At 42.3% G+C, this 27,096-nt stretch overlaps 1 protein-coding gene across 3 annotated transcripts in view; it reads left to right on the top strand.

Annotated features, from left to right (window-relative positions):
• Positions 1 to 27,096, top strand: part of tfpi2 (tissue factor pathway inhibitor 2) — a 76,277-nt gene that overhangs the window by 43,947 nt on the left and 5,234 nt on the right. For all 3 annotated transcript variants that reach the window (XM_063043833.1, XM_063043832.1, XM_063043834.1), the window contains 2 exons: positions 14,840 to 15,013; positions 15,115 to 15,288. In XM_063043833.1, coding sequence (XP_062899903.1) covers positions 14,840 to 15,013; positions 15,115 to 15,288 — 348 coding nt within the window. The remainder of the gene's footprint in view (positions 1 to 14,839; positions 15,014 to 15,114; positions 15,289 to 27,096) is intronic.

Below are 27,096 nucleotides of genomic sequence, written 5' to 3'. Positions count from 1 at the left end.
TCTTAAACGCATCTCCCCCATTTCACGTACATCTGCTCTCACTCCATCCTCCCACCACCCCACTAGGAATAGGGTTCCCCTGGTCCTCACCTACCACCCCACCAGCCTCCGGGTCCAACATATTATTCTCCGTAACTTCCGCCACCTCCAACGGGATCCCACCACTAAGCACATCTTTCCCTCCCCCACTCTCTCTGCATTCCGCAGGGATCGCTCCCTGCACAACTCCCTTGTCCATTCGTCCCCCCCATCCCTCCCCACCGATCTCCCTCCTGGCACTTATCCGTGTAAACGGAACAAGTGCTACACATGCCCTTACACTTCCTCCCTTACCACCATTCAGGGCCCCAAACAGTCCTTCCAGGTGAGGCATCACTTCACCTGTGAGTCGACTGGGGTGATATACTGCGTCCGGTGCTCCTGATGTGGCCTTTTATATATTGGTGAGACCCGACGCAGACTGGGAGACCGCTTTGCTGAACATCCACGCTCTGTCCGCCAGAGAAAGCAGGATCTCCCAGTGGCCACACATCTTAATTCCACATCCCATTCCCATTCTGACATGTCTATCCACGGCCTCCTCTACTGTAAAGATGAAGCCACACTCAGGTTGGAGGAACAACACCTTATATTCCGCCTGGGTAGCCTCCAACCTGATGGCATGAACATCGACTTCTCTAACTTCCGCTAAGGCCCCACCTCCCCCTCGTACCCCATCTGTTACTCATTTTTATGCACACATTCTTTCTCTCACTCTCCTTTTTCTCCCTCTGTCCCTCTGAATATACCTCTTGCCCATCCTCTGGGTCACCCCCCCCCTTGTCTTTCTTCCCGGACCTCCTGTCCCATAATCCTCTCGTATCCCCTTTTGCCTATCACCTGTCCAGCTCTCGGCTCCATCCCTCCCCCTCCTGTCTCCTCCTATCATTTTACATCTCCCCCTCCCCCTCCAGCTTTCAAATCCCTTACTCACTCTTCCTTCAGTTAGTCCTGACGAAGGGTCTCGGCCTGAAACGTCGACTGCGCCTCTTCCTATAGATGCTGCTTGGCCTGCTGCGTTCACCAGCAACTTTGATGTATGTTGCTTGAATTTCCAGCATCTGCAGAATTCCTGTTGTTTGCCTTCTTTATAACTGCATTGATATGTTGGGACCAGATTCGATCTTCAAAGACCTTGACACCCAGGAACTTGAAACTGCTCACTCTCTCCACTCTGATCCTTCTATGAGGATTGGTATGTGTTCCTTCCTCTTACCCTTCTGGACGTCCACAATCAGCTCTTTCGTCTTACTGACATTGAGTGCCAGGTTGCTGCTGCAGCACAACTCCACTAGTTGGCAAATCTCACTCCTGTACGCCCTCTTGTCACTACTTGAGATTCTACCAACAATGGTTGTATCATCAGCAAATTTATAGATGGTATTTGAGCTATGCCTAACCACACAGTCATGTGTATACAGAGAGTAGAGCTGTGGGCTAAGCACACACCCCTGAGGTGCACCAGTGTTGATCGTCAGCGAGGAGGATATGTTATCACCAATACACACAGGTTGTGGCCTTCCAGTTAGGAAGTCAAGGGTCCAGTTGCAGACGGAGGTACAGAGGCCCAGGTTCTGCAACTTCTCAATCAGGATTGTGGGAATAATGGTATTAAATGCTGAGCTATAGTCGATGAACAGCATCTTGACATAGGTGTTTGTGTTGTCCAGGTGGTCTAAAGCCACATGAAGAGCCATTGAGAATGCATCTGCCATTGATCTGTTGTGGCAATAGGCAAATTGCAATGGGTCCAGGTCCTTGCTGAGGCAGGAGTTCAGTCTAGTCATGACCAACCTCTCAATGCATTTCATCACTGAGTGCTACCAGGTGATAGTCGTTAAGGCAGCTCTCATTATTCTTCTGAGGCACTGGTATACTTCTTGTCTCTTTGAAGCAAGTGGGAACTTCCGCCCATAGCAGTGAGAGGTTGAATACTCCCGTCAGTTGGTTGGCACAGGTTTTCAGAGCCTTACCAGGTACTCCATCGGGACCTTCTGCCTTGCAAAGGTTCACTCTCTTTAAAGACAGCCTAACATCGGCCTCTGAGACAGATCACAGGGTCATCAGGTGAAGCTGGAATCTTCACAGCTGTAGTTGTATTCTCCCTTTCAAAGCGGGCATAGAAGGTGTTGAGTTCATCTGGTAGTGAAGCATCGCTGCCATTCATGCTATTGGGTTTCACTTTGTAGGAAGTAATGTCTTGCAAGCCCTGCCAGAGTTGTCGTGCATCTGAAGTCGCCTCCAACCTCATTTGTAATTGTCTCTTCGCCCTTGAAATAGCCCTCCACAGATCATACCTGGTTTTCTGGTACAGGCCTGGGTTGCCAGACTTGAATGCCACAGATCTAGCCTTCAGTAGATGACGTACCTCCTGGTTCATCCACGGCTTTTGTTTTGAGAATGTGTAGTAAGTCTCTGTAAGCACACACAGGTTTTAATGAAGCTGGTAACAACTGCAGCATACTCATCCAGGTTCAAAGATGAATCCCTGAATACAGTCCAGCCAACCAATTCAAAGCAGTCCTGTAGGCGCTCCTGTGCTTCTCTTGTCCATATCTTCTTGGTCCTCACTGCTGGTGCTGCAGTCTTCAGTCTCTGCCTATCCTCAGGGAGTAGTACAGCCAGATGATCAGACTTCCCGAAGTGAGGGCATGGAATGGCATGGTAGGCATTCTTGATGGTGGTGTAACAATAGTCCAGTGTGTTGTTTCCTCTAGTATTGCAATGATCTGTTGATATTAATTGCTTTGTGATTTTACCTGTCATATTGGATTCACATCATAGTTTTGTTCCATGTTTGCCTTCTAAACCATCTAGTACTGACTTGTTTTCTTGATGCTATTCTCCCAGTATGGTGAGAACCACATGGAAGTTAAAATATCTGAAAGCAATGACAGTAGCTATGCATGTTATATGACATGTTAGCAGCCCTCCAGCAGAACAGTGAAGTACCTTTTTGACCCCAAGCAGGCAGTCTTTCCACAGATGTGTGCAATAGCACTGCCAAGTCCAATATAATTGTGGCCCAAAGGTCTACTTAGCCTTGTTATCTTTCCAGAGAAACTGGTGTTGATTGCGAATGTGATTCTGGCTGATTGTTCTTTCAGTGCTGAGATGGTAATCATCCAACAATTTTACACTAGTAAGGTTAACCACCATGTATTGAGTTCAACAGCTTGTTGACAACTTACTTGGCAGTAAGGGGTTGGATTACAATTATTTACAGTTTCTATTCATCTTGATTGCATTTTCTCAATTGTTATATAGAAAATACATGGAACAGTTCTAGACACAGTGGCAGCCAGCAGATCTGGTTCCTGTAAAGCCTTATCCTTCACTATTACTACAACATTAATATGCAGAAGTGTGAAGAGCTTATTTATGGTAGCTGTATGGAGAATATCTCAGAGCATTGAATGGTTTTGTAAATGCAGATGTTCTAGGTTCAATGGATCATCCAAACAACAACTAATTCTTCAACAATGTGGCTGAACTTACAAACACCAATCGAGTTTCACTCTAATACCTGTGCTCAAGACCCTTAGGTTGCCATCATAAACCAAGTGACGATGAGACACAGCTGATACCTGTCCATACTGGATCCTCTGTCGTGTCTTTGTTTCAAGTATGACACCAAAAATAGTCCAGTGCTCAACTCTTTTGTTGATGCCATTCACTCAGTGTTGTGAGAATTATGGCCTGATCCATAGAAGCAGCATGGACCACAGCCAGAGGCCCAACATGATGTGGGGCCCAGTATCAGGATGTCTCTGGATTAGATGCTCAAACCTCAGAACACATGATGCTAAAGCCCTTTTAAACACTGCTACTTACTTGCCCGACTAGTGTTGCACAGTGGGGTTTAACTAGAGTTGCAGGGGATTGAGAACCAGAGCATCAGAACAGTTCGTGGAGAGGTTGTCAAGAAAGATTTAGTGTTAAGCCCACATAAAAAGACAGGAATCAAAGTTTTGAGCATGGTATAGGCAGATAGAAACAAATGAGGCACTTGAGAGGTATAAGAAATACAAGAGAGCAATTAAGAAGTAAGAAGGACTAAAAGAAAGCATGAGATTACTCTAGCAGAGAAGGTGGAGGAGAATCCCAAGGGCTTCTACAGGTATATTAAGAGCAAAAGGATAGCAAAGGACAAAATTGGTCCTCTGTAAGATCAGTGATAATCTATGCCTGGAGCTGAAAGACATGGGGGATATTGAAAATTGATTTCTTGCATCTATGTATACTTGGGTGATAGACACAGAGCCTATAACATTGGTGACGAGGTATTTTTAAAACCAGGTATTTCTTCAAAATAGATATGTGCCTGAATTTTCTGCTCTGTACTTACTGTATACAGTATCATAGTTTCACAGAATCTTATTATGTTATTCATAATCAGATAAAATTATCAGAATTTAATGTTTTGACACTTTTATCAATATACCACAAATATGTTTATAATCTATTTATGATGAAGTAAAAACAGGAACGTCTTTTCATGTCACTTGTTTTAGTGCTTGCTCCACACATATTTTACTGTCAGAAGTTATTCTTGGATTAGTTATTCCATGTACTCTGTCACAACAGATCACCTGTTTAGCTTTGCTCAGCAGTGCATCTCTAGCTAGTCTTTAAGTTCCATCTATGCATTCTGACACGCACATGGAATTCGAACTATCTGAAGACGAGGACAGTAGTTGAACATTGCTTTCATATATTTCAGTTTCTCATGAGTACGTTACCCATTAAACCATCCTGCAGAGATTGCCCTAAACTGCTTTTACTCAAAGTCCAAAGTCCACACACTCTCACACACGCCACAGTCAGCTGAACATATTGATTTTACACTGCTAAAGATCAGGCATCAAATTTTGAGTTTTAGAAGAACACAAGGAAATAGGAGTAGGTTTACCAACTCCCTCAAGTCTTCCTCCCATCCTCACATTTGATAAGATCATGACTGATCTGTGCTGATTTCAACGCCTGTGTCAGTTCACCAACATCCTCAGATTTTACTCGTCATTAATAGATTTCAATTGTCCTTTTTACTGTTCCTGAATTCTGTTTGCTCTGTTATCACGATGTTACAAACAGCAATTTGTACTTATCCAGAGAATAATGGTGTTTGCTGACTGCCATCTGATAAAGGACACTGTAAAGGCAAAATCCCTCACTATTACTACAGTGTGAACTTCAGAATGTACAACTTTTATATGGTGATTGCAAAGGCAATGAAAATAACTTCAAAATAGAGAAAGAATGTACATTGCACTGCCATAAAAACTACAAGTAAGTTTTTTTTAAATCAACGATCTTTCAGTCAACAGTTGCTTAGCCGTCAGGGTGTGTTCATTTAGCGAAAAGGAAACCCGAGGGGAAGGGAGGGAGATCCTGCTTGTTAGTACAGCTGTATAGGCAGTGTGAGAAGTCATCAGCCAGATATTTACACTTATTCTTGTGTTCAGAGGATTTCCGTAATATTCATTTTTTTTTTAATTTTATTTTTATTTGGATAAGGAATTCACAAATATCATGTACTTTTTTCACATGTATAACCTTTTCCATTTTTTTATATGTATAAAACTATAATTATTTATACATTCTTAAGTACACATTGAGATGATATAAAAAGAAATTAGACACTTAAATAGATAATTATGTACAATAGAAATTCTAATCTATTAGGCTAAGTAATGGTATTAATTGTTAAGAAAAGTAGTAATAATAGTGGATTAGTAATAGTTTCCATACATCTCTTCTGGACCACTTCTTCTGGTCCAAAATGTTGTGTGTAAGCCTATGTAACAACCATTGTAGGCGTTTATATCCTAACTTGTTCATGCTTGCTCCTGCCCCCAAACATAATTATCCGATCCCTATGTACTTATTTACTTAATTTTATCATTTTTTATCCCTTACCCAAATCTTTTCCTTTACTTGTATTAATTCTCTATTTTCCAAACCAAAAAAAGACAAAAACAGTAAACATTTGGACTAGGGGTGCTTACATTAGCAATATTACTGTGTTGATGAGAAGAGCAAGTATAAATCATTAGGAGATTCATCTAAAGTCTGCTCGCATTGGGGTTATATATTCAATCCATTTATTCCAGATTTGATAAAATTTTTCTTTCTGAATTCTCAGGGAGTAAGTCAACTTTTCCATTTTAAATATTTCCAAGATAATTTCATGCCAATCTTCTAATGTAGGTGGTATTGGATTTAGCCACTTTCTAGTAATTGATTTCTTACTTGCCGCTAAAAGGGCCTGCAGCAACTTTATGTCTTCCTTCTGTTCAAGAAACAATACATGCCCCAAATAGAGCGTCTCAAAGTTCAGAGGTATCTGGGTCCTAAGTACCTTAATTAATGTTCTATGAATACCTTCCCAATATAGACTTAATTTAGGACAATCCCAGAAAATATGGAAATGATTTGCCTCCTTGGAGCCGCACCTTCTCCAACACATCACGTTTGTATCTTTATATTTTTCCTGATATGGGGTCTTAAAGTATCTTATAATATTTTTCCAACAATGTTCTCTCCAAGTCAAAGAATTAGTCGAAGACCACTGAAAGCTGCATATTTTCCCCCAAGCCTCCTCTGAAAGTACCAACCCCGCTTCTTTCTCCCACTTCTCTTTAATATACAATGTGTTTACATTTTTAGCATGGGAGAGTGCATTATATAATCGAGAAACTGATTTACTAGGTATTGAACCGCAAGCCGAATTAAGAATCTTGAAAAAATTCTAATTCTACTGTTGATAGGTCTGTATATCTACAACTCTGGTTAACATAATTTCGTACTTGAAGGTACCTAAAAAAAAGTCTTTGTGTTCTAAGCCATGTTTGTCCTGCAGGATTTGGAAACTTTGTAATACTCTTTTATGTATAAATGAGAGGTAGGTTGTAAGACCTTTCTTTATCCATAATTCAAATCTTTTATCTCCACTGTTGGGAAGGAATTTGGTATCATATGCACACCATCTGAAGAGTTTTAGCATGTTATTAATTCCACATGAATTAACCACCTTCTGCCATATTTTTAATGTAAGATTTATCCAACTGTTTTTAAGTCTTTCCAACTGGGCCATCAATCCTTTGTCAGCTATTGAGGCCTGTAGAGGAAAACTGTCAACCAATCCAAATTCTATTTCCTTCCATCTAGCCTTATATTCCCTATTACACCAATATAACAGAGGGGTTATCTGTGAGGCATAAAAATAATTTCTCAGGCAAGGAAGAACCATACCTCCTCCTTCCTTCCCTAACTGTAAGGTGTTATATCGAATTCTAGGTTTCTTTCCTTGCCAAATGAAGCGGGAAATCCATTTGTCCCATTCCCTGAATTGATTATCATCCACCTCTACAGGTAAAGTACGGAAAAGATACAGTAACCGATAAAAATATTCATTTTTATAGTATTTATCCTTGAAATTAAACTTAAAAAGGGGATAAGATTCCATCTATGCATATCTGCTTTTATCTCTGAGATTAATGCCCATAATTTACCTGTGACAGCGTTGAAAGATCCTTCGGCAGGGTTATTCCTAAATATTTTAATGATTTAGCTTCCCATTTAAGATCGTATGTATCCTGCAATTTTTCGGATGGTGTATAATTTAGGGACATAACCTGCGTTTTCTTTACATTTATTTTATAACCTGATATTTTCCCAAAGTCATCCAATAGTGTAAACAATCCTATAAATGATTTTTCTGGTTCACTCAGATAGACTAAAACAACATCTGCGAATAACGCCACTTTCTGTTCAATCCCTGCCACCTTGATACCTTTTACGATTTCGCTCTGTCTTATTAGTTGGGCAAGTGGTTCAATATATAGCGCAAAAAGGAGAGGAGAAATTGGGCATCCCTGTCTAGTGCCTCTCTCGAAAATAAAGGAGTCAGAGAGATCCCCATTTATCTCAATTCGAGTTGTAGGGCTGTCATATAGAGTCTGAATTACTTTAATAAACTTTTCTTGAAAGCCGAATCTTCCTAACACTCTGTATAGGAATGCCCAACTAACCGAATCAAAAGCTTTCTCAGCGTCTAATCCTACTACCATTGTCTCTGTCTCGTTCTTATTAACCTGTTCTAATATGTGTAGAGTTCTCCTTATGTTGTCCTGTGTTTGTCTTTGTTGAATAAATCCAGTCTGATCTAAGTGGATTAGGCCAGGTAGGAGCTTTTCCAATCTGCGCGCTAATATAGATGTAAATAGTTTGTAATCTAAGTTAAGAACACTAATTGGCCAATAATTGCCACATTCTAGTTTATTTTTACCCTCTTTAGGAATAACTGAAATAATCGCTTCTCTCCAGGAAGGTGGAGTTTCTCTTCTCTGCAAGATCCAATTAAAGGTGTTAAGTAGTAATGGGGCTAACTGTGACTTCAGGGAATTGTACCACTCTGAGGTAAACCCATCTGAACCTGGGGACTTTCCAGCCTTTAACCTAGAGATGGCCACATTCAGTTCTTTGGCAGTTACTGGTTCTAATAAACTTTCATTTTGTAAATCTGTAAGTTTAGGCAGATCTAAAGAATTCAATAAACTGTCTATATATGGCTCATTGGAGGCCCGGGGTTGGGAGTACAGCTCTCGATAATATGTTTCAAAACTCTCTTGAATTTTCCCTATTGTACTCTCCACAAGCTTTGTCTTTGGATTCTTTATTTTATGAATTGTACTGTCTGCTTGTTGTTTTCGTAATTTATATGCTAATAATCTAGCTGATTTACCTCCTACTTCATAATTCTTTTGTCTCGGGTAAAGAAAATTTCTTTGCGTTTCCAACGTATAAATATCGTCAACTTCACTTTGCAATTTCCTAATTTCCTGTTTTAAATTTGAATTACTTTTGTTGCTACCTACAACTTGAAGTTGTTTTAATTTTCCTTGAAGGTCTGCTAATTTTTGTGCATTGATTTTTTTCATGTGAGTGGTAATGGAAGTAATTTTTCCTCTCAGTACAGCTTTCAATGTATCGCATAAGATCACTGGTGATGTTTCTCCCGTGTCATTCAGGTCTAGGTATTCTTTGATTTCTCCCCTTACTCTCTCCATTACTTTCAGGTTATTGAGTATATGTGAATTTAACCTCCATAGTGTTTTCCTCATTTTCCGTTCAAGGATTAGAGACATAGAGACTGGGCTATGATCTGACAGATCAATTGTTGCAATATTACAGTTTTTAATCCTGAGTCTATCTGTATTAAAGATAAAGAAATAGTCTATCCTTGAATAGGCTGAATGAGGGAAAGAGTAATGTGTATAATCTTTACTAGTGGGGTGTAATTCCCTTCACACATCTATAATTCCCAACTCCTCCATCAATAAATTCATTTTCCGAGTCAGAGGTTTATTCTGAGTAACTATTCTTGAAGAATCTAATATAGGATTTAATCTAATATTAAAATCCCCTCCACAAATTACTACCCTTTGAGAACTGACCATTAGGTCAAAAATGTTTCTATAAAATGACCATTCACAACCTGGAGGAGCATAAACATTCAGCAGTGTTATTTCTGTACCTTCTACTCTTCCTGTGATTTTTACAAATCTTCCATCTTTGTCGTTAGTCTCTGAAATATGTTCATAATTAAGAGTACTTGATATTAGAGTAGCTACCCCTCTTTTGTGGCTCAATTTATATGATGAATAAAATACATGCTCAAAGCCCATTCTTTTTAATTTTCCATGTTCAGATTGGCTCATATGTGTTTCCTGGAGGAAAGCTATTTGTGCCCTCTCTTTTTTCAATTTAGACATAATCTTATTTCTTTTAATTGGATTCAAAACCCCATTAACATTATAGGAAATTATTTTTACCAATTCAATTTGCATTTTTCTCTAGTAGAAGAAAAACACTCTCCTTTTCAAACCAAACAGTAAGCAATCCCTTCTCAACAGTAAACCAATACATATAACCACACCCTAGACATTTTTGAACGTATAACATTTGAAAATTTTTCCCAACTTCCCACAGTGAGGCCTGAGCACCAAACCGCCTCAGTTCAGAGGGATAACCTCTATCTTCACCCTGTGTTAGAGGGCCCTCAGCAGTTTGAATAATCATAGAGAATTTTCTCCTATTTATGTCTCGACTATATTGCTATCATTCAAGTTATTCCGTCTAGTTTATTTTCAGATACCAGCTTTCATTTTACCTTTAAGTCGAAATTGCTCTTTTCAGTCATTTCTCTTAATTAGTCTGTATTCTCTGTACATTCATGTCTGAATATTTGCAGCTTTTCCTTGTAGTTTGACACTCTGGTTCGAGTGGAGCGTCCTCGCCCCACTGACTGCCACGACTTCTGCCGAATCCTCTCCAGTAGCGACTCCGGTTGGGTGATAACTTTAATAGGTAGTCCCCGGTCCGCCAAGTCCAACGTTTCCTCCTCCACCATAGTGTAAGTTTTTGTCCCTTCGTCGTAAAAGACTTTCAGCCGAGCTGGATACAGGGTCTGAAATCTGATGTTGTTTTCCTTCAGGACCCTCCGTGTTTCCACATATTCCTTCCATCTGGCAAGGATCCCCGGTGCGTCATCGTGGTCTAAACTGATTTTACAGATGCTCCACATGAAACCTTTCTTTTGCCATGCCCGTTTAAGCACCTCTTCCTTCGTTCTGTAACTGAGAAATCTGACCAGAATCGATCTGGGCTGGGCGCCTGCCGGAGTCTGTGGTGCCAACACGCGGTGAGCCCTTTCTATCTGTAGGTCTTTTGCGGCCGGTATATCAAGGTTCTCTCTAAGCAGCTTCTCCTCAAAGGGAATCACCAATCCGGGTTTACCTTCAGTTCCTTCGGGAACTCCATAAATCCTCACATTGTCCCTTCTTGAGTGGCTTTCTTGATCTATGAGCTTCCACTGGAGCTGCTCTTGCAGCTTTAGCATTTCTGCTATCACTTCCTCGGCGTTTTGTAGCTTCTCTTCAATTCCAACAATCCTTGCTTCAGCTTCATCTATCCGCAAATTAGTTCTTACTATTTTTCCTTTAATATCCTCCAGCTGTTTGTAGTTATCTTGTCGGAACTCGCGAATCTCTTCGAGAATCAAAGACAGAGTCACTGATTCCTGCTCATTCTCTCTGTCCTGGCTTGCCGTGGGGGAGCTAGGCCCGTCGCCTTGCTGCGTCTCTTTATGTTTATCAGCCTTCGGAGTGGATTTTTTAATCTTGTTCTTAGACATCATCCTTGCCCCTTTTATTCATATAGTTATACAATATTAAGTATTCGTCTAAATTAGATTTTGGGGCAGTTTACCTTCTTTTTGGCCGAGAGATCTTTTCCTTACGCTGCCATTCCCTTGATGACCCGGAAGTCGTCCCCCAGATTTCCGTAATATTCAAATAATTTCTGTTCTATATTCTTAAGGCTGTTGGCAAAGTGGAAATTGTATCACGGAGCTTTGATTTTGAGATGGGCACAGACCTGGTATTGGTGCAGACAAACGAAGACTTACGAGGGGCAGAGTTGCCGGAGAGGGTCAGTGTCCTAGGGAAGGCGGAATCATGGCATCTGCAAATTGTTGGGGAGGGAGAGGTCGAAGATCAGCGAGCTGAGTCGCCAGCAGAGGGGGCAGGAGATCGTAGGGAACAAATTCTTTCGGTACTGGAGGATGAAGGGAAGGATTAGTCAGATTTGGAAAAATTGGTTAGTTCCTGCCCCTTAGCGAAAGGCAAGGGTTCCGAGTTGGCATCTGCCATTACCTCCTTGGCGAGAAAGGCAGAGGGGCCCCACCAGAGAATAAGAACTTTCTCAGGGATAACACCCACCCTTGAAGGGGAAGAAGATCATGAGACGTGGATAGAGAAAACGACGCAGTTGTTAAGTGAGTGGCCACAGCGATTGGTTAAAAGTTTGCCGGGAGTGGCAGCTGGGGTAGTGCGCGGTGTGAAGGATAACCGGCCTGCTGTCACTCTGAAGGATTATCTGGAGGCCTTGGAAAGTGCTTTTGGGTTGACCGGGAGCTCCTCGGGGAGCTTCAAAACATGTGTCAGGAGCAGAGTGAGAAGCTCTCCACATACCTCTTTCGGCTGGAGAGACGGCTTGGGGGTCTGTGGTGCCGGGGTGGTCATTCAGACTGAACAGGTGGATCAGTTGAGGATGGATCAGGTAGTTAGGGGTGCCCAGGCTGAGGACAAGGTTGCTTGGAGTGTCCAGCAGTCCTATAAAATGTGCCCTCCTCTGACGTTTGTTCAGCTGATCAGAGATATGATGAGAATGCGTTGAGGCCGCGGGAGGACTCTGTCAGTGGGGTGAAATCCTCTGGTGTAGCCCCTGGTGGTGAAGTGAGCGGAGCCGGCTCCACCCGGAAATTGATGAAGGAGGTGGTAGCTGAGCTGAGAACTGAGGGGTCAGTAGGCAGGGCCCCCCAGGGGACAGACAGTGCAGAGGGCTGCGAGTGGTGGGGGGTCCGTGAAAAGAGGGGTGGCCGGTAGCATATGCTATAAATGCGGGAAAAAGGGACATTTTTGGAGAGAATGTGAGTGGTGGGGATGTACTGTAACTGTGGGGAAGAGGGCCACTTCCAGCGGGAATGTGAGCGGCAGGGAGCCCCCCGGACGGGGAGTCCCCGGGCATCCAAGCAGGGAGCGGTGTCGGGAAATTTAGAGGAGACCCAGTGAGGGAACGGCCTGGTGTCTCTAGGGGAACACGTTTCCAGCGATGTACCAAGGAACCCCCCCGAAAGTGAAAGACCCAATTCTGGAAGGATTGGTGGGACCCCGATCCAGCGTGTCACTACAGATAGAGGGAATCTATGCTAAGTCATGCTCGACACCGGGTCGTAGGTCACGTTACTATACCATTCGTTTTACAACCAATATTTAAACCATTTGCCCTTGACCCCATTCAGTGCACTGGAGATTTGGGGCGTCAGTGCTGGTGATTATCCTTATGACATGTATTTGTCAGGAGTTTTCAGAAGCCGATGTGGGAGTAACCGAAGTTCTGGAGACGTTAGTGCTGGTTTGTCCGGACCCAGTTGAGATGGGCGGTGCTTCATTTCTGGTGGGGACCAACACCCCTGTGGTGCGGGGGCTCATGGGGGCCTGCCAGTAAAGGGCGGGTGAGAACTTTTTGGAGACCCGGGCTGTGTACCCAGTGCTTTTTACTGACAGGAGAAGACTGATGCCTTAAAACCAATCGCTTTGGGTAGATTGGGCTCATCAGCCGTGGTTGGCAGGTCACCCAACAGAAGGAAAAGCTCTGATCTCAAACCTCCATGCTCTGTGGCTGTACCCACTCATGGGGAAGGCTTTGGGAGTAAACCCTGAGGAAAAGTCAGGAGCTGGAGTTCCTAAGGCAGTCCTACATGAAATTCAATGCTGTCTAGCATCTCCTTTAACTCTGTTGGTGCCAAACTGCGTCAGTCTCTACTATTCTTTTAGATTCATCAGCTGTGCAGATGGGCGAGCCTGCTGCATGGGTAACAGCTTGCTCTCCATATCGTACTGCCCTGGTTTGCATATTGCATAGACAGTTAGGATGCAACGTCCATAGTCAACCCAACCAATGGAGGGCCACCGCCTACCACTTTTCCAATGTAACAGATAATGGATTATCATAATTTCTCTAGGTTTAGTGCTGACCTCCAGTGCTGTTTCTGGTAGAGTTTGTACATTTTCCCCGGAAGATCATGAGTGATAAATGTCGATCAATTGACCACTGTCAATAGCCTCTTGTGTAGGCAGGCTGGTGAATCTCGGGATAGCTGATGAGAATGTGAGGAGAATGAAATGAGATTGGTGTAAGATTAGTGTTCGTGGGTGTTTGATGAATGACCCAATTTCAGTGGGACGAAGGCTTGTTTCTGTGCTGATACTTTGACTATATCTGTCACTCTCCCTCTGTTTCTGTCTGTTGGTTTCTCTTTCTCTCTCTGTATGGTGAGATCTAATGCCTTCCCTCCTACATCATCTCTTTAGGTACACATTACTCTCTTATTGTTACTCATTAGCACAAGGCGCTGGAAATAATCCAGAGATGCTTCGCTCCTTAATCTATGACCGAGGTCCTTAGGTTCATGTTGCAGGACCTTATCCCTCTATTTTTTTTTTACCATTGTCCCTAGTGAAAATGTGAACCATGACCCTTGGCTTCTTACCTTCCACCTTTCGGATGCACTGCAACTGTTCTTCAACATCTGTAACCTGGCAACAGGGAGATGAGGCACACCAATGATACTGTGGTGCTGTTACTCCCAAGCAGTCACTGATCCTGGCAGGGTAGGCACTAGGAGCTGAACATCTGTAGTTACAATAGTGTCAAGATCAGAGTCATAACAAAAGCTGGCTGATGAATTTTATTGAGTCCCTTACTTTTCTGATGCAAGCCAGTAGACAGATCAGCATAGGCTAAGGCCCAACAAGAGCTGACCACAGACAGATGAAGATTTTTGATTATTGAAGATCACTGAAGACATGGGAGTGGGCTGAGAGATTACAATAGGGGGTTGTCAATTTAAGATTATCCGTAAATCTATAATCTTTATCTTATATTTACCTCATACATAAGCAAGAAAATTTTGTTTCTAGACTTTACAAAAAATTGGTAGCAAAAACATTCACGGTGGACAAGACCTTGAAAAGGAAATGTGCCATTTACCTTAACTGCAGGATGACCTTGTGTATATTAGACATATACAAATCAAGAAACCGCCGTGTTTAACTCTACATTGCAAACATTTCATATAATCCCTGATTGTCTGCAGCTTATTTTAGATGAGAATCTACAAACATTTAACAGTGCATCTACACGAGCATTTACTCATGTTCCTTTCTTTCAATAGCTGACAAGTGCCAGTTGCCACCAGAAATCGGAATATGTCGTGCCTTCTTAACAAGATATTTCTACAACATCACAACAGGAATGTGTGAGCAGTTTGCGTATGGGGGATGCCATGGCAATGCTAATAATTTCAGGGACATAACTTCTTGCCAGATGGAGTGCAATCCAATCTCACGTAATTCTTTAAAGACATTTTTATTTATTTCGTCATTTTTAATGGAATGATGTAAGTGAGTATATAAAGCTTTCCACTTCTTACATATAATTTCTTTACAGTACTGCCCTTGTTCTGCATTAAACACAGCGACAGAGGAACCTGCGGAGCTGATATCCCACGGTTTTACTACAACCGAGATACCAATAGTTGTGAGAAATTCAGCTACACAGGTTGTGGTGGGAACGATAATAATTTTCCTAATCTTAAAAATTGCCAGAAGATTTGTAGACCACGTAAGTAGTGCATTTTTTATCATGTATTTTGTGAAGTATCTTCAGATCAGGAAATCAATTAGTGAATTAGGAGCAAAATGAAAGCAAAGATTTTCTTGATATTATATTGTGTGGGCACGTGGCCAAGTGGTTAAGGCTTTCGACTAGCAATCTGAAGGTCATGAGTTCGAGCCCAGCCAAGGCAGCGTGTTGTGTCCTTGAGCAAGGCACTTAATCACACAGTGCTCTGTGATGACACTGGTGCCAAGCTATATGGGTCCTAATGCCCTTCCCTTGGACAACATCGGTGGCGTGGAGAGGGGAGACTTGCAGCATGGGCAACTGCTGGTCTTCCATACAACCTTGCTCAGGTCTGTGCCCTGGAGAGTGAAGACTTTCCAGGTGCAGATCCATGGTCTCGCAAGACTAACAGATGCCTTAATTAGCTATAGGGATCTCCTGATGAAATATTCAAAGTGATCCAGAACAATGGTTACACATGGAACTTCATCAGGAGATGCTTACTAAGGAAAGAAAGTTGTGCAGACCCTACTCAACATGCATTGGAATGTGCGACCTTGCCCTACATCAAGAATATCTCAGAAATAACAGCTCGACTGCTCAAACCTCATAGCATCACAATTCCTCACAAACCAACGGCGACTCTAAGGAAGCTTGTCTCAAGAACCAAGGTACCATTGAAGACAACCAAAAAAAGCAATGTGATGTACAGGATCACCAGACAGGACATAAACTCTCAACTCATTTACAGGAACACAAACTGGCAGTACGAGGACATGATCCACTCTTGCTGATCTTGGTACACGAAGACCAAGAAGGACACTATTTTAATGGGGAGACCACGGAGGTTCTGGTGCAGACAAATATAATGCAGGCCCGAGAAAATTTAGAAGCATGGTTCTTTTCTGATAACTCTGTAAACAAACGTATCAAAATAGACACCATCTACAAACCCCTGAGAGCCAAAGAAACACAAGCCAAAGGTCAACGGAGGGGTGGCCAATCAGGACCGAGGCAAGCAAATGGGGGTCTATATAAACTTGAGAACACCCAGCAAGAACCACCCAACAACTGTACACTGCGGATGTCACCTCAACTGGTGATGAACTGTCTGCAAGATAATTGCCAATCTCAGCCAGCACCGCAACTTCAAACACCTTAACCCGAGCTACCAATGTTCACCACCATCCTTAGACAATCAATATCCATTGATTGCCCTTTTTCTGGAAGTTGTCTAGATTCACAGAGAATGGCCTTTTGGATCAGCTCACCATGATGAGCAAGCTGATTATTTCGTCTAGTCCTATTTGCCTGTCTTTGGCCTATATCCCTGTAAACTAATGATTCCCAAAGAAGGTGATATTGTTGCCCTGCGGGCAGTGGGAATTACTAAGGAGGCAATGGAAGGGGGCTACTCAGTAGCAAGGGAGGTAGCTGAGAAATAAATTACTCCTTATAAGCATTTAATTCTCAGTGCCTCATAATTGATTACATTGATCACCTCATCTCTTGCTAACCCACTGTTCTCTTAGACTTTGCTCAAAGTGCATTATAGTTGTTGAAAAGCAATGTGACACTTCTGTGTCTAGCATAGCATGAGCAATATGGACTGAAGAAATCGGAAAATCCTTCAAAAGGTAATGGATTCAGCCCAGTACATCACAGGTAAAACCCTCTCAGCCATTGAGCACACCTACATGCGACGTTGCTATAAAAAAATCAGCATCCATCATCAAAGATCCTCACCACCCAGGCCATGCTCTTTTCTTGCTGCTGCCATTGGGTTGAAGGCACAAGAGCCTCAGTACTTGCACCACCACGTTCAAGAACGGTTACTACCCCTCAACCACCAGGCTCTTGAACAAAAGGGGATAGCTACACTTATTTAAGGACTCTGTTATTTTGTCAGTTCATGCTTGTTATTTATTGCTATTTATTTATATCTGCATTGGCACAATTTGTTTACAGTTAACAGTTCCTTATGTTTACAGTTTACAGTTACTGTTCTGCAGATTTGCTAAGCATGCCCACAGAAAAAAGAATCTCAGGGTTGTATGTGGTGACATGTGTGTACTCTGATAATAAATTTTACTTTGAACCTTGAACTTGGTTATTTCTGGGCCCAACCCATGCATTATTGCCATTCACTACTGCAGCACAGTGTTAACTAGTATGTTAGCTAATCACACCGTGACACAGTTCCTTTGAATTAGATTCTGGCATTCAATGGAGTGAAGTTCAGAATCTTCCCTTTTGAATGGTCTTGAGCAAATTCCTTTAACCCCCAGCCCAACCAAGATATTACTGGCTCACTTTATGTACCTTCAGACAGAGAATCATGCTTTTCCTGAGCTATTATGATGCCACACCTTTTTGTTGTGAAGTGCTTGAATTGGGATTTAAACAAAAGGTGATTGACCTTGGTTGTTAATGATAATGAAAAAGGCAGACGCAGACCAAACAAAAAAGAAGTGTAGACAGTATAGTGTGCAGTATCTTAAAATAACACCATGTACCAAACAATCAACAGCAACCAGTGTATCTGTTTTGTGATTTTTTTTTTCAAATGAGGCAATTAAATCATCCAGGCTCCTTGAACATTTGAAGAGTATACATCCTGATAAAGCAAACAAGAATTTGGTATATTCTGAGTCACTTTGTGAAAACTGTCAGAAACTGAAAATACTTCAAAAGGGCTATGGGTAATGCTAGGTAATTTCTAAAGTAAGTATATGTTCAATACAGCTTTGTGGGCCAAAGGGCCTGTATTGTGCTGCAGGTTTTCTATGTTTCTATGTTTGCTAGCACTTCACAACAACATAGATTTTGTGCTTCATAAAAAATTTGCTAAATCTGAAATGCACATACAATTGGGGAAAAAAAACTGATTCTCCCAGAAGTAAAGGGGTTCTGAGTATAGGTTCACTTAAGTCACCAGAGCAAATAATTAAAGCAATTCTGCTTAGTGACAACTCTGTTGAAAGTTAAATAGATAAAATATCAGAAAAAGTGGAAGACATGCAATATTCATAGGACAACATAACTTGGACTTTTGTTGGATGATTCAACTTTATCAGACAACAAATCATTGCTTCTTGGCTATGTTCACTTCATATATTGTAAAAGCATGCTTCAAGTATTGTTATTTGCAAGGGGACTAGAAACAGATACAAGGGGAACTCAATATTTTGGGTTGTTGGGCAATTTTTTTTAAAGGGGACCTTTGGCACAACAAACAGGTGAGATTGAGATGCGAGTTCACCCCAAAACCTCCCTGTTTGTGTGGATGCTGCGTGATTCGTTCCCTGCTACAAATCAGTACCGTGAAATAACAGACAGTACATCGCATACAATTAAACAATTTAGCTTTATAATCCTTAATTTGACCACAGGGTTAGTGAAGAAAAAGCGAAAAAAGAAAAGGGCCCATCTTAATGAAACAGTCTAATGTGCACAAGTTGGAGCTCACTGTTTCCCCTTCGCTGATCCTCCTCCGATCTCCTCGGCCTTCATCGATCATGGCTCCACTCTGGTGTCTTCTCTTCATCTCCTGCTGAACAAAACAGCCAGATCACCATGGTGTCAGGCACACAGCAGGAAAACACTCTCCTGTTGTTGGACAGCTCACATTCCGAAGCATCCGTTATCTCTAACCCTACCCCAAACACTGCTTCTACAGAAAGACCACTACATTAGCAGTGAAACTTTTCCCAGGGTGTTACACTTGTGCAACAGATGGGGCATCATGAATGACAGGACACTATTGTGGGGTTATTACTTTCTTAATAGGTAGGTGAGAAGAGATAAAAGGACTGAGTAGGGAATAGAAAAAGAGGAGAGAGGGAGGGATTTTTTTTAACCGGAAGTAGGCAGCGATATTCATGCCATCAAGTTGGAGGCTACCCCAAAGGAACATAAGGTGTTGCTCCACTACCTTGAGGGTGGGGTCATTGTGGCACAAGAGGAGGCCATTGGCTGACATATTGGAACAGGAATGGAACTCGAAATTAAAATGTTTGGCAACTGGAAGTTTCTGCTTTTGGCAGATGGAGTGGAAGTGCTCGACAAAGCAGTCCCTCGATTTACAGCAGCTTTCACCAATGTAGAGGAGGCTACATTGGGAACATCGGACTCAATAGATGATCCCAGCAGGTTCACAGGTGAACTATTGCCTCACCTGGAGGGACTGTTTGGGGCCATGAATGGAGGTGAGGGAGGAAGTGTATGGGCAGGTGTAGCACTTTGGGCTCTTGCAGGGATAAGTGCCTGGAGGGAGATTAGTGGGGAGGGACAAATGGACAAGGAAATCGCAGAGGGAGTGATCCCTGCAGAAAGCGGTGAGTGAGGCGGGGAGGTTAAATATAAGTTTAGTGGTAGGATCCCTTTGGAGATGATGGATATTGTGGAGGATGATGTATTGGATGAGAAGCCTCATGGGGTGGTTGGTAAGGACAAGTGGAACTCTTATCGCTGTTAAGCCAGTAGGAAGATGGGGAGAGTGCCAATGTCAGGGGAATAGTAAGGGCAGCATCAATAGTGGAGGAAGGGAAACCCCATTCTTTGACAAAGGAGGACATCCTTAATGTCCTAGAAAGGAAAGCATCATTCTGGGAAAGTACTTACCATTCACTGTGTAATTCACAGAAAACATCTTGTTGCAAAAAGCCTATTATTGACTGCACAAATCATTAAGTACTGTTATCAAAACAGTAAATAAAGTCAAGTCCACTGCTCACAAATTTCGACTCTTTTGAGAGCTTTGTACTGAGAATGATGAAGAGTTTTCATCAACAATTTTAGAGTGTACATTACTGGTCTAATTCAGAACCTCCCCTACTGCTGGCAGAATCAGTTCTCTAATTGTATGGGCTTTCCAGATTTAGCAATAAGCCACGTTTGAAGCCTGCAAACCATCACTGTTTTGCTGTGAATGCTTAGCCCACTGCTCTACTCACTCTATACCCATGACTGTCTGGCTAGGCATTGCTCAAATAACATCTATAAATTTGCTGATGATACAACTGTTGTTGGTAGAATCTCAGGTGGTGATGAGAGGGTGTACAGGAGTGAGATACGCCAACTAATGGAGTGGTGTCACAGCAACAAACTTGCACTCAACATCAGTAAAACGAAAGAGCTGGTTGTAAACTTCAGGAAGGGTGAGACAAAGGAACATATACCAATCCTCATAGAAGGATAAGAAGTGGAGAGAGTGAGCAGTTTCAAGTTCCTGGGTGTCAGGATCTCTGAGGACCTAACCTGGTCCAAACATACCGATGCAGTTATATAGAACGCAAGACAGTAAATATATTTCATTAGCAGTTTGAAGAGATGTGGTATGTCAACAAATGCACTCAAAAACTTCTATAGATGTAACATGGAGAGCATTCTGACAGACTGCATCACTGTCTGTTATGGGGTCTACTGCACAGGACCAAAAGAAGCTGCAGAAGGTTGTAAATTTAGTCAGCTCCATCTTGGGTACTAGCCTGCAAAGTACCCAGGACATCTTCAAGGAGCGGTGTCTCAGAAAGGCAGTGTCCATTATTAAGGATATCCAGCACCCAGGGCATGCCCTTTTCTCACTGTTACCATCAGGTAGGAGATACAGAAGCCTGAAGGCACACACTCAATGACTCAGGAACAGCTTCTTCCCCTCTGCCATCCAATTCCTAAATGAACATTAAACTTGTGAACACTACCTCACTTTTTAAATATATATTTCTGTTTTTGCATGATTTCTAATCTACTCAATATACGTATACTGTAATTGATTTACTTATTTATTCCCCTCCCCCCTTCTATATTATGCATTGTATTGAACTGCTGCTGCTGCTAAGTTAACAAATTTCACGACACATGCCGGTGATAATAAACCTGATTCTGATTCTGATTCAAATATGGTTTGTTGTGTTTTCCATTTCCAAATAAAATATGCAAAGTTTTTGTTTGCTTTATCAGAGTGTATTCTCTTCAAATGTTCAGGGAGCCTGGATGGTTGAATTGCCTCATTTGAAAAATACTTTTTCATACATCTGACACATTGGCTGCTGTTGGATGTTTGGTGCTGGTACAAATCCATATTTCGGAGACTCCACTCAATACTGTCCGCACTTCTTTTTGATTGGTTCTGCTTCTGCCATTTTCATTATGGATTAACGACCATGGTCAATCACCTGTTGTTTAAGTCCAACCTCAAGGGCTGCGATCATAAAGAGGAAAGTAATGATGTCGTAATAGCTCAGAATCAGGTTTATTATCATCAGCATGTGACGTGAAATTTGTTAACTTAGCAGCAGTTCAATGTAATACATAATCTAGCAGAGAGAGAAAAAATAAAAAACAACAATAATAAATAAACAAGTAAATCAATTATGTATATTGAATAGATTTTTAAAATGTGCAAAAACAGAAATACTGTATTTTTTTTTAAAAAGTAAGGTAGTGTCCAAAGATTCAATATCCATCCCGGAATTGCTGAGCATGTGCCCCCAGACCCCTGCACCTTTCATATGATGGCAACAGTGAGAAAAGGGCATGCCCTGGGTGCATGCTCAGGCAAAACCTGGCTCTCTGCCTTAAGGTAAAGAAAGTGGGGCATCGATATCTCAGTTGGTCTGTGGGCTCGAGAAATGCGGTCAAAACCATTTATAAAGACAGATTCTGAATTTTACCGCTTTGAACACCATACACTAATTCACAGGAGTTGCATCACAGTGTGATTGGAGTATGGGACTCGCACCATCTAACTCTGTACTACAGTAGTGACCGGCAATGAGTGGGTCAAGCCCAGAAATAACACTGCTTCTTCAGTCTAGGTTTCTCATGATATGCCAAATGCAGAAGTGTCACATTACTTTTCAACGAATATAGTGCATTTCGAGCAAAGTCTAAGAGAATGGTGGCTTAGCAAGAGATGAGATGATTACATAATCATTGTAATCAATTATGAGGCACTGAGGATCAAATGCTTATGATAAGTAATTTCTTAAATTAACCCTGTAATCCCTCAGCTGTTCCCCTTGCTACCTAGCACCCCCCCACCCCCACTGCTCCTTTTTTCTTTATCACCCTTTAGAAACTCCCACCAGAGGGGTGCAATATCACCCACTTTGGGAACCACTGATCTAACTCCTGCTGTAGCTTTTTTAAATCATTTTTTTAAGTTTCTACAATGCAGCAACAAAAAAACAGTAAAAAAAAGAGGTTTATACAGTGCAAAACAGACATATCAAATGTACAGTTCATAGCAGTTCAGGAGAAGCACCCATAGTAGAATCGTATAAAGTTAGTTACCACCCCACCCTCCCACTACCCAACTCCAAGCCAACCTTATGATATATAGAAAAGTTGATCAGAAATGTTATCATCACAGAGCTGTATTTATAAAAAGAAAGTATATTGCTTCCTGCCTGAGCTATAATATGTTCACACATCAAAAAAAACGTAAGTCTTAACCGAAAGAAGCTGAATGTAAGGGATTTAAATGCAAAAAACCATTAATCTAAATGGGAATTATGAAAATATTCAAGAATAGGACCCCACACCTTTTGGAATTTTATGTCTGAATTAAGAAGTGAATAAGGAATCTTTTCAAGGTCTAAGCAGGACGTAATGTCTCTGAGCCATTGAGCATGAGTGGGCGGGGCAACATCTCTCCACTTAAGAAGGACTGCATGTCTGGCCCTGCTGTAGCTTTAGAAACCTTCCTTCACTGTCTATACCATACATTTTAGCATCATCAACAACATACTAATCATGCTAATTGCATTCCTATCCAAATCATTAATATAGATAACAAGCAAAGTAGAACCAGCATGGACATCTACAGTACAGTACTGGTCACAGTCTGCCACTCTGAAAGGCAATCTTTCATTACCACTATCTACCTTCCAGCACCAATCCAAGTTTGTATCCAGTTAGTCTATCATGGGTTCCATGTGTTCCAACCTTCTAGATCAGCCTACCATGTGGAACCTTGAAAAAGCCTTGCTAAAAGCAATATCTACCATCTAACAAACCAGTGACTGGTTTGAGGCAAAGTCCAGCATCACGACTCCTGTCATCGAAGCCGAGCGTGCAGCTCTCATAGAGTACAAGTGCTCACCATCCGACCAAACACTCCAGGCACTTCGAGCTGCTGGAAGCAAAGTGCAACAGACTGCAAGGCAGTGCGCAAATGAGTACTGGCTCCAGCGCAGTGAGGACATTCAGTCAGCAGCTGTGAGAGGAAACATCAGATCGATGTATGATAGTATCAAGAAGGCTCTTGGCCCATCGCAAAGCAAGACAGCATCCCTGAAGTCATCCAGCAGAAAAATAATCACCGATAAAAGCAAGCAGATGGAACGCTGGGTAGAACACTACTCTGAGCTCTACTCGAGGGAAAATGTTGCTGTTAGCTCAGCCATTGATGCCATTGATTGTCTACCAGTCATGAATGAACTTGACTCCGAACCAACCATTGAGGACCTCAGCAAGGCAATTGACAGTCTGGCCCCAGGGAAAGCTCCTGGCAATGATGGGATTCCTCCAGACCTGATCAAACACTGCAAGAGCTCACTCCTTCAACCTTTACACGAGGTCCTCCGTCAGTGCTGGAAGGAAGGAGCCATACCACAGGATATGCGCAACTCCAAAATCATCACTTTGTGCAAGAACAAGGGTGATGGGAGTGACTGCAACAACTACAGGGGTATCTCCCTCCTGAGGATTGTCATCAACATCTTTGCTCGTGTAACTCTGGCACATCTACAAACTCCTGCAGAATGGATCTATCCTGAGTCCCAATGTGGTTTTCATGCAAGGAGGTCAACTGTCGACATGATTTTCTCACTCCATCAACTCCAGGAGAGGTGCAGGGAACAACGGAAACCCCCTATGTCACTTTCATTGACTTGACCAAGGCATTCGACCTTGTCAGCAGGGATGGGCTCTTTCAGATTCTCCTCAAGATTGGCTGTCCCCCGAAACTCCAACGAATCATCATGTCATTCCATGAGGACATGAGGGATACTGTTTGGCACGATGGCAGCTCATCAGAACCCTTCACTATTCATAGTGGAGTCAAACAAGGATGCGTGTTGGCCCCGACATTATTCGGCGTCTTGGTCTCTCTGCTATTGAAGCACGCGTTTGGGACGTCGACAGAAGGCATCTACATGCACACCAGGTCTGATGGCTGGCTGTTCAACCCTGTGCGCCTGAGAGCAAGAACAAAGGTGTGAAAGATCTTAATACGTGACATGCTTTTTGTCGATGATGCTATAACCTCGCACACCAAACAGCAACTACAAACTCTCATGGACTGCTTCTCTAAGGCATGCAAGGACTTTGGGCTTACCATCAGCCTAAAGAAAACAAATGTCCTTGGCCAGAACGTAGTGGAGACACCTGTCATTACCATTGACAGTTACGATCTAGAAGTGGTCCACGAGTTCACATACTTGGGGTCGACCATTAGCGACACTCTCTCCCTCAATGCTGAAATCAATAGGCGTATCGACTCTCCTCGTGGGTCTGGGAGAATCCAAAACTTGCTATAAAGACCAAGACTGCTGTGTACAATGCATGCGTTATTAGCACCCTCCTGTATGGTAGCGAGACTTGGACCATCTACTCCAAGCAGGAGAGGAAATTCAACAGTTTTCACCTGTGCAGCCTTCGCCACATCCTTGGCATCACCTGGAGAGACAAATTCCCAAACTCTGAGATCCTCCTCCGTGCCGGACTTCCTACAATGTTCACACTTTTAAGACAACGCGAACTGCGCTGGCTGGGCTACGTCTGTCATGTGAAGGATGGTAGACTGCCAAAGGACATCCTCTACGGAGAACTAACAGCAGGCAAGAGGACCCCCAGCTTCACTTCAAAGACCTCTACAAGCACGACATGAAAGCCTTAAAAATCAACACAGAGTGCTGGGAGGATACAGCAGATGACCGCAAAAAATGGCAAGGTACTCTTCAGCAACACCTAAAGCAAGGCGAAAGAGAGATCCTGAGTCAGTTTGAGGAGCGAAGAGCTAAACGGAGAGCACAGCAGACAGCGGACAACAATTCCACGACACTCTACACATGCAGCAACTGTGGCAGAGTCTGCTGTTCCAGGATCGGCCTCAATAGCCACAGTCGACGCTGCTCGACAAACCAGTGACTCCCAGAGGTACAGTACCCATGGTCGACCACGACCGACGGAGGCACAACCATCTTGCCCTTGTAAATTCTCTTGGTTACTTTGCAAAAACATCAAACAAACAGGCAGACATCATTTCTGCAGAGCATTACTTTCAGCTGCAATCAAGACAAAGGAGATAGCTCCCCGCCCCCCCAACAACTGCACTTAACTCTTGCTGATGATGTTGAGGAAGTGATCAGCAGCATGGAAGAGGTTTAGTGAACTAACCCAGTCAACAAAGTGAATGGACAAATCAGTTGCTATGTGTCAGGCTCATATTGTTCTCATTTGTTAGTGTTACTTGTTAACTCTCTTCTCCTGAAGAAAAAAGAACAGTAGCACTCCTCCCGTATTTTCATCAATTCACCCAGAAGCTATTACACAGACTGTATGTCAGCCTCACCAATTGTGCTGCATCTGCCAGGCAGATACATTGTTCAGAGGTCTTTCACATGAAGAGCAAGAGATTCACCTCATGAATTCAAATTATTCCTGACAAAGAATGAATTATGTATAAAGCCCCATAATCTTTACAGAAGATACCATATAACATTACCTTACTAAGCTGGAAACACTAGCAATTGTTTGAAAGATATAAAGACTAAAAGATTAGCTTTATTTATCACATGTACATCAAAACATACAGCAAATTCTATTTTATTATTTGCACAATTTTTTTTCTCTGCACATTAGGTGTTTGATGGTCTTTTTTATGGGTTCTTTTGGGTTTCTTTGTTTCGTGGCTGCCTGTAAGGAGACAAATCTCAAGGTTGTATAATGTATACATACTTTGATAATAGATGTACTATGAACTTTGAAAGGCGTCAATTGCGTCAAATTAAATCAGCGAGGATTGTGCTAGGCAGCCCACAGGTGTCGACACACTCCTGTCGTCGACATAGCCTGCCCACAACTTACTAACCCTAACCCGTATGTCTTTGGAACATGGGAGGAAACCAGAGCAGCCAGAGGAAACCCACAGATTCAGGGGGAGAACGTAAAAACACCTTACAGACAGCAGCAGAATAGAAGCCCCAACTTACAACCAGTGCTGTAAGGCTTTGCACTAACCTCTGCGCTGCCATGCTGACATTCTTGAATAAACTACCTGGAAGGTATCTGTTTTATTGCAGCATCTATTTAATGTTGCCACTCACACATCCTATAAATTATCAGGTTGGTAAATTAATTGGCCACTGCAAATTGTCCCTTTGATGTAGATGAATGGTAGGATCTGAGGGAAGTTGGTGGGAATGTGGGTGATTAAACTGGATGAATGAAAGATTAAAATAAATGGGTGCTTTATTGTCATTGCAGATTCAGTGGGCTAAAACCATTTCCGTGTTGCATAACACCATTGATATATCAACCTAGTTCCTGATCCATTAAGAGTTCTCTATCCTCTCCACAATGTTAGGGAATTTTAATCTGATACCAATGTAGAATTTGGATGTGACTTGGGATTCAGAAATAAGCTCAACTGGTACTTGTTACAGTCTGCTTCCTGTTGGCAGAAAGGCAGTACAATTGCTGATTTGTTTGGTGATTTAGATAACTTGGTGTAAGTAATGCTGCAGGCATCTGTAACTGCGATTAGATGGTTAACCTCCTCCTAGTTTTCCTTTAACATCT

This window comes from Mobula hypostoma, chromosome 3 (genome assembly GCF_963921235.1).
Source record: "Mobula hypostoma chromosome 3, sMobHyp1.1, whole genome shotgun sequence".
In the NCBI taxonomy this organism is placed as follows: Eukaryota; Metazoa; Chordata; class Chondrichthyes; order Myliobatiformes; family Myliobatidae; genus Mobula; species Mobula hypostoma.
Note: the sequence above shows the minus strand (reverse complement) of the source record. Positions and strands in the feature narration are given on the sequence as shown.